At 42.1% G+C, this 8,726-nt stretch overlaps 1 protein-coding gene across 1 annotated transcript; it reads left to right on the plus strand.

Annotated features, from left to right (window-relative positions):
* Positions 1 to 3,239: 3,239 nt before the first annotated feature.
* On the plus strand, positions 3,240 to 5,175 carry LOC148012597 (pentatricopeptide repeat-containing protein At2g34400-like). The gene is made up of 4 exons (XM_087669172.1): positions 3,240 to 3,503; positions 3,620 to 3,844; positions 3,992 to 4,108; positions 4,870 to 5,175. Exons 1-4 carry the CDS (start codon positions 3,240 to 3,242, stop codon positions 5,173 to 5,175), a joined length of 912 nt encoding a protein of 303 aa, XP_087525298.1.
* The last annotated feature ends 3,551 nt before the right edge of the window (positions 5,176 to 8,726 follow it).

Here is an 8,726-nt window from a genome sequence, read left to right on the forward strand (position 1 = left end):
TTGGTACCTTGAGCGACGTTTGTGCGAAATGTCTAAATGTTGAGCGACGCACTGAGGGGCCAATCCCCAAGGTGTAGGAGAGTCGCTGAGGGTTAACGGCATTCAGCCGTAGGAGGAACCCCATGTGTATGTGATTCGAGCCTTTTGGCTAGGTGAAAGGGACTCCCTCTGAGGAGCAATATTGGGTTAGGATCAGTTGGGCTACAACGTATTACAAACGCAATGTTTAGGAAGGCAGAGATTTTGATAGACGCTCCTGGCCGCGAGGCCGAGGGGTTATCTTGTGCATAGTGACGAGGTCCGGCTAGTGCATGAGCCAGTGCCGGCCCGTTTTTAGGTCCATCATCCGGATATAGCCATGTTGAGATGGATTGCATACATCAAGTCATTAAATCCGGAATTTAAACACATAGCAGGGAAGGATAATCCAGTGGCAGATATGTTGTCTAGAGCCAGATATGATGATGAGGAGACTCTACTTGCAGAAGAGGATGATGCAGAAATTTCAGCCACTATGGTTGATCATGTTTGTCATGTCTATGATATTGTGGTTTTCACAGAAGAGCTATATGTTGGAGATTGGTTGCAGATTGGCAGGTACCTTAGTACACTAAGCAAAAGAGATGAATGGACAGATGAAGAGTTCAAGAAGATCAGAAGGAAAGCCTATGGTTATTTTCTCAAGGATGGATTTCTTTGGAAGCATCCGAAGAAAAGAGGCGGATTACCTTTGCGGGTTGTTTGCGATAGAGAGACACAGTTACAGGTGATGAGGGAGTTTCATGAGAGTCCTTGGGCTGGTCATAGAGGAGTATGGGCTACTTATGAGAAAATCAGGGAGAAATATTGGTGGAAAGGCATGTACAGAGATGTTTCTCACTTTGTTGAGACTTGCAGAGACTGCCAGATGTATTCAGTAGTGCGTCATAGAGATGAGCTTCATCCGACCTATCCGCTATGCATTCATTATAAGTGGGTAGTTGATTTGGTTACCATGCCTATGGGTCTATGGCAGATGAGGTACATTGTTTTGGCTAGAGAGGATCTTACCAATCATGTTGAGGGCAGATCTTTGAGAACGAAGACCACTAGTGCAGTGTGTAAGTTCTTATTGGAGGAAATTTTCTGCAGGTATGGTTGTGTGGGTAAGATCACTGCGGATCGTGGTGAATTGGATGCAGATGAAGCTAGGGAGTTTTTCTCTCAGCTAGGAATCAAATTGGCTCTAACCACAGCATACAATCCAGAGGGAAATGGGAAGAGTGAAAGAGGGCATCCGCCGATAGTGAAAGCATTAGCCAAAGCATGCAGAGGACGGATTGGAGAATGGCCGAGACTTCTACCGTTTGCTTTATGGGCTGATCGTACGACTCATAGTGTTACTACAGGATATATGCCTGCAGAGTTGATGTATGGTCAGAAACCTGTTATGCCGATTGAGACTTGTGCTTTGACTTGGTCAGTTTTACCTTGGCAGGAGGACTTGACGAGAGAGGAGCTCTTAGCTCTTCGGATTCGACAGTTGGAGAGGAGACCTGAGGATATTCAGCTAGCTATTGACAGGTTGAAAGTTGCTAGACTAAGGAACAAGGACAGGTTTGATAGCAGGCATCGCTTACTGCCTAGAGCAATAGAAGAGGGAGATTGGGTATTGGTCTTTGATAGCAGCCTTGAAAATCAGCATACTGCACTTCGGAAGATGGTGAAAAGATGGTTTGGGCCATACATAGTCAGACATGTCTTTGATAATGCAACATATGAGCTGACAGAATTGGATGGAACAGTGCTTAGAGTGCCTATTGCTGGAAAAAGAATCAAGATTTTCAAGAAAAGAGATGATGAGGATTATGCATTAGAAGAATTTTCAAGAGAAGAGCAACGACAAGAAACTCCAATGGAAGGGACAAATGATATGGCTGAAAATCTTGTTGATCTACCGGAAATGCATAACGAAGAGATTGATTTGTTTGTGGATCTTGATGATAATGATCATGGGTAGTTGGCCCATCCGGAGGATGCGCAGGATTAGAGGGGGTGGATGTCGTATTGCTGCGCATTCGAGGTGTGAAAACCACCCAAAAATTGTGTGTGTGATTTGATACTTTGTATATACTCAGTTGTTGTGTTTACATTTATTTTCTGCGCATGAGTGAACATGATGAGATGCTTTCAGCCTATGTTGATACATGTTGCTGCAAAAAGGTTTGGAATCATTGCTTGCCAAAATCCATCAGCACTATTGCTCGTAGACGAGGAGCCATTGACTGTTGGACGGATTCACGGTTTGAGCTTAATGACTGAGGCTGCTTCATCATGTGGTTTTGGGTTTTCTACAGAGCGAAAGAGGATGGCCCTGTCCTTCTGAGTTTGTGGCATCCATGGGAGCACGGTTGCCATGGCCATGAGCACACACAGGTGCATGCATATGTGACTACACACACATCAGAGGAGAAGGAAGAAGCTAAAACTTCTACAAGCTCTAGAATAGATAGTTTGAATTTGAACCAAAAATAATGATATGTGAGCTACGAAGGCTAAAGAGGGGATTTTGAAAGGCTAAAGAAGGAGGGAAAAGGAGAGCCGTGCTTTGAGGGGAAAAAGGGAAAGCTTTTGAGCTATTTTTGAAAAAGGAGGCATTTTGGGCGGAAACGAACAGAAAGAAACAGAGGATGGCATTAGTGACGGGGAGGAAGGGGGAAGAGGAGAATACTTGGCGCAGAATTCTGGGAAGCTCAGGCTCAGACTCTTCTTTTGTTTTCTTTGTCAAAGGAATTTTGGCTTTCGACATACTTCTCACTCTCTATCATCGTTGATCTGAAGTCTGCTGGTTTGCTGCAACTCGCCACCTCAGCCTCTCGAGAAGAAAGTCACCTCTCTGATTAGCTTTAGAGATCCTCGCCTCTCAACGTGTTGGTGGTGGGCTTGACTGGAGATCGTCAATCGTTCCGCGTGACTAAAGATTCGTGCTTTTAAGTATCAGGGGGATCACATGTTGCTGTACCCAACTCCTTTGTTGTGATGTAGCCATCTCCATCCTTGTCGAAAAGGCTGAAAGCCTCTTTAAACTCAGCGATCTGGTCGTCAGTCAGCTGCTCCGCCTTAACTTTACCTCAAGCGTCCTTCCCTCCTGTTTTGCTTCTCCGTTTCCTCCGTGTTCTGCTTCCTTTCTTATTACGCCACAGAGACAGAGGCGCAGACTTAGACACAGAAACTGAGAGAGAGAGAAACTCTTCTGGAAAATGATTGCTGGCTACCAGCAAAGTCATGGCTGTCCATCGATTGTCCTCTTCGATCTGGGACTGATTCCAGGCTTTGATATCGGAACATTCTACCCTCCAAACGGCAAATTTGTTGAACCCTGGACTCTGCTGCTCACTGCAGCCAAACATAGATCTTCATCATTGGCATCGAGATTTGCAAGTTCTAGGTCCTCCTTCACGGCTGTGGCTTGCATGATCATGTCGTTCAATTTGGATATGATCACAATACGATTCTCAGTAACTGTATCATCCAAATGTATGGCCACTGTGGGTGTGTTGAAGACGCCCAGTCGGTTTTTGACAACCTAACCGTTCCTAACACCTACTCTTGGAATATTTTGACCAACATCTATTTGCAGAATGGCAGGGTTCATGATGCCCGGAACTTGTTTGGAAGGATGCCTCGTCATGATGTGGTTTCATGGAACACCATGATTTCTATCTGTGCTCAAAGCAGTCTTGAGTATGAGGCCCTCAAAATTTTCTGGAGCATGCATCTGGAAGAAGCTGAACCTGATCGTGTAACTTACATCTGCATCCTGGATGCATGTGGCAACGTCAAGGCCTTAGACGAGGGAAAGAAAGTTCATTCTGCTGTCCTCTCCAGTGGATTTGAGCACGACATTGCCATCAGCAACACCCTTATAGACATCTTATGTAGATAGTCAACATGAATCAGAAGCCTTAGAACTCTTCTACTGCATGAACTCTGAAAAAAATTGTTGGGACAGAGTAGAAGGAAGAACTTTGAAGAGCTCAGAATGAAGATAAAGGCTGAAGAAGGAGGACTGAAAACAGGAAAACTAACACTGAAACAGAAGAACCAAAAGACGACAAAAACTTCAAAGGTTGACGGCTGAAAAGAATGTGTTACAGAGATTTCACTTCTTTACATGATTGCAACAAAGACAAGCTTCAGAACGTGTTTCAACAAGTGTCAATTTTGTCACCTATTTAGTCCACCACCATCATCGAATACATTGACGTTTCCTCACCTTCTCCTAACCCGCTTTTCCCTAAAGACCCTTACACATGTGTAAGTACATGTTTCTTGACAGATTTTGTAGAAGGGAAACCTTACTTTGAAGAGGACTTGCTTGGCTCTAGGACATTATGGTTGGCTCATATGCTACATCACTACAACAAAAAGGGTTTCTAGACGCGTTTGTGGACTTCAGTTTTTGAACAACCAATTTAAAAATTGAATTTGTTTCCTTTTTGAAATTGAAACTGTTGATGTTGATTAAGGATGTAGATGTCATGCTTGATTGATCTTCTATCCTGAAATTTAACAACGACTCCTGAAGTTGCGACTTTGCTTTCGAAAACCCTTCGACATCTTCGAACCCTGGACTCTGCTGCTCACTGCAGCCAAACATAGATCTTCATCATTGGCATCGAGATTTGCAAGTTCTAGGTCCTCCTTCACGGCTGTGGCTTGCATGATCATGTCGTTCAATTTGGATATGATCACAATACGTTTCTCAGTAACTGTATCATCCAAATGTATGGCCACTGTGGGTGTGTTGAAGACGCCCAGTCGGTTTTTGACAACCTAACCGTTCCTAACACCTACTCTTGGAATATTTTGACCAACATCTATTTGCAGAATGGCAGGGTTCATGATGCCCGGAACTTGTTTGGAAGGATGCCTCGTCATGATGTGGTTTCATGGAACACCATGATTTCTATCTGTGCTCAAAGCAGTCTTGAGTATGAGGCCCTCGAAATTTTCTGGAGCATGCATCTGGAAGAAGCTGAACCTGATCGTGTAACTTACATCTGCATCCTAGATGCATGTGGCAACGTCAAGGCCTTAGACGAGGGAAAGGAAGTTCATTCTGCTGTCCTCTCCAGTGGATTTGAGCACGACATTGCCATCAGCAACACCCTTATAGACATCTTATGTAGATAGTCAACATGAATCAGAAGCCTTAGAACTCTTCTACTGCATGAACTCTGAAAAAAATTGTTGGGACAGAGTAGAAGGAAGAACTTTGAAGAGCTCAGAATGAAGATAAAGGCTGAAGAAGGAGGACTGAAAACAGGAAAACTAACACTGAAACAGAAGAACCAAAAGACGACAAAAACTTCAAAGGTTGACGGCTGAAAAGAATGTGTTACAGAGATTTCACTTCTTTACATGATTGCAACAAAGACAAGCTTCAGAACGTGTTTCAACAAGTGTCAATTTTGTCACCTATTTAGTCCACCACCATCATCGAATACATTGACGTTTCCTCACCTTCTCCTAACCCGCTTTTCCCTAAAGACCCTTACACATGTGTAAGTACATGTTTCTTGACAGATTTTGTAGAAGGGAAACCTTACTTTGAAGAGGACTTGCTTGGCTCTAGGACATTATGGTTGGCTCATATGCTACATCACTACAACAAAAAGGGTTTCTAGACGCGTTTGTGGACTTCAGTTTTTGAACAACCAATTTAAAAATTGAATTTGTTTCCTTTTTGAAATTGAAACTGTTGATGTTGATTAAGGATGTAGATGTCATGCTTGATTGATCTTCTATCCTGAAATTTAACAAGGACTCCTGAAGTTGCGACTTTGCTTTCGAAAACCCTTCAACAACGAGAGAAAGGATTGTGCTGCCTATAAGGAGGCCTTCGCATGATAGCTTATCTTTTGGAAAGATGCCAAGATCCATGCACAAGAAATGGGATTGCCTCTTGCTTTGAATTTTGGAAAGGGAGGCATGCAAAAGTTGTTGGAAGACTTGGCTTTCCGAAATGCTTATGTGGCGGTACATGCTTCTACTTTTTGTCTACAGTTGGATAGAATGCATGGCCAAGTGATGGTTGGTCCAAAGGCTGAAATATGGACACATGCTTTACATGTAGCTGAAAAGAGAAAGGTCATTGATAGTGAAATGTCTCATGCAAGGCAAGATATTCGTGGCATAACTGGTTGGGAATCACCGGTAGATACATATTCAGTGTATGCATATTTTGCAAAGGTACAAAATACGGATATACTTGTGGAAGAAAAACGAAAAAGAGATGAAGATATTGCAGGGACATCTAAAATAATGACAAGAAGAAGTGTGGATCAGCCTAAAGTTGCAAATCAGCCACCTCCCGAGCATGTTATGGGGCCAGTCAGGAGCAAAAACAGGATAACAAACATGAGGGCAAAAAGAAGGGCAAGTAGCCAAGATATAAGTTGCAATCTAACATTGAGACAACCACATAGATCTTAAGAAGGTTCTTGAAGAACAAATCTTAAACAGTCAGGTGGAATTTACCTTGGGAGAGGTGCTTGGCATTACCAAGTGAGAATTTCATGATGAGATCATTGACATAATTAAAAGGAAGCATCAGTTTCTTAGTGATACCACTAGTGCATTGCTGCAATTTGAAGAGGAAACTGGTTTGTTGGATATTTGGGATGAATATGAGCATGAAGTAAGTACAGGATTGTCTATGCAAGATGCTACTAATCAGTGGAAAGCATGTGGAAAAGAGAAGAAAGTGGCTGAAAATGCACTAGCTTGTAGCAATATGCATGGTGGAGTAAGGCAAAAAAGACAATATGGAAAAGAGACTCTAGGATTTATTCCTCGAAGTCACTACACAAGAAATCATTGGGCTAGAGCTACCACTGAAACGGTAGTGAAAATAGGGGAGCGTTAAACTCCTTGTGTTGCTTTACTTGACCATGGATCTGAGATCAATGTCATTGAGCATGGAACGTATGAAAATGGTGCATGGCCTGTAGACACTGATCATGGTTGGCAAATGAGGGCTGCAAATAATTATTCAGGGGAGCTCTATGCTGCATGCCCTAATGTAAAAGTGATGATTAGTGATGTACAGGAAGAGCAACACTTCTTTGTGCAAGATAATTCCTCATATTTTAATGATTTTGGGACAGCCCTATATTACAGGTGTGCATATGGAAACAAAGGTGCTTAATGATGGTTTTGCATATGCAAGAGTCAGAAGCAAGGATGGGAGAAAAGCAATCCAATTTCTTACTATTTGTGTTAATCATCCTAGAAATCAGGATACACTTCGAGAGTCTCCTTTGGTTCCAAATGCAAGGGAATTCAAAGACCTGGATTTTCATTAAGCACTGCTGTAATGCAGGGCTACAGTAGTGCTATTCAGAGGGTGTACTCGCCTCTTGATGAAATGAAGCATGTATTTACTATTGGTAATTCCCAGTTTACAACAAATAGTTCATGTTGGTTTAAGCCCATGGAAGCTATGTGCAGGGCTGAATGCATATCTATGAAACATGCTAGTAAGGAACTGAGAGTATTAGGACTATTAGCTGAAATGAAGGCATTTCAAGCATGTTTTATGGGATGAATATTAATGATACTATGGCTGAAATTTCAGCAATTATATATGTAGAAAATGAGGCTGAAAATAGTGTTGTTAATATGTTATTTGGACATGTATGATGTTATAGCATTGTTTGCTCAACAGGAAGGATTACAATAGGTTGAAGCACTTATGGAGACAAAGTATAACACAATTGAAAAAAATGTGAAACCAATTGCTTTGCCACTTCCACCAGAGAGTGAGGGTATGTATGTAAAGGTGTCAAGGTATCCAAGCTTATGGTATCCTAATGTTATAGGTCATCAATTTACATCTGAAACATTATAAGAATTGAAAGTTGGTGTAGAAGGATTTCTTTTGCCTGCTAAGAGAGACTATTATATGCGGATGTTGGCTAGACATGGAAAGGAATTCGCATTTCAGCCAAGTGAAATAGGTTGTGTGGATCCAAATGTTGCCTCTCCTATGGTCATATTTACAGTGCCACATGTACCATGGAACTTGAGGCCTATTCTAGTGCCTAAAGCTTACTTGCCAAAGCTAATGGATTTGCTAAATGAAAAGATTCGCATGAAGATCTTGAAGCCTTCTTCAGTCTCATACTCAAATCATTGGTTTATTATGCCCAAAAAGAATGGGGCTTTCAAGACATGCAATCGGTCAATAAAGTAACCATAAGAAATGTGGGTAGAGGTCCTGTGGTTGATGAATTTGCAAAGGCTTTTGCAGGCAGAGCGATCTATTCTTTGGGTGATCTTTACTCGAGTTATGATCAGTTTCAACTTGCAATTGAAAGCATGGATATAACAACCATGAAGACTCCCTTGGGTTAGTATGGATGTGTACTCTCCCACAGGAGCAACAAATTTGGTGTCACACATGACAAATTGTATGAATAGGGTACTTAGGGATTTTATACCACAATTGACTATGCCCTTCTGGGATGATGTTTCAATCAAAGTGTGTGCACTGGATGAAAAGAATGAAGAGATGGATGCACACAAATGCAGACAATTTGTTGCAGACCATATTGTGGATTGTGAGAGGATTTTGACATGTCTAGAAGAGGTGCATTTAACTCTTTCTGGAAAAAATTCTGTCTTTGGAGTTGAAGAGGTTTTGATTATTGGGCATATGTGTGGGCCTTATGGGCAAAGGC

The sequence above is a fragment of the Lygodium microphyllum genome, chromosome 27 (assembly GCF_053477565.2).
Source record: "Lygodium microphyllum isolate KBCC chromosome 27, Lygodium_microphyllum_v1.1.10, whole genome shotgun sequence".
NCBI classification, from domain to species: Eukaryota; Viridiplantae; Streptophyta; class Polypodiopsida; order Schizaeales; family Lygodiaceae; genus Lygodium; species Lygodium microphyllum.

Bases quoted from the DNA above. Each gene is read 5' to 3' on its own strand.
- LOC148012597 (XM_087669172.1), top strand. From the start codon at position 3,240: ATGATTGCTGGCTACCAGCAAAGTCATGGCTGTCCATCGATTGTCCTC. The intron at 3,845-3,991 runs GTTCATTCTGCT...TTGTTGGGACAG, and splicing joins CCTTAGACGAGGGAAAGAAA to AGTAGAAGGAAGAACTTTGA. The intron at 4,109-4,869 runs GTTGACGGCTGA...ATCTATTTGCAG, and splicing joins AGACGACAAAAACTTCAAAG to AATGGCAGGGTTCATGATGC.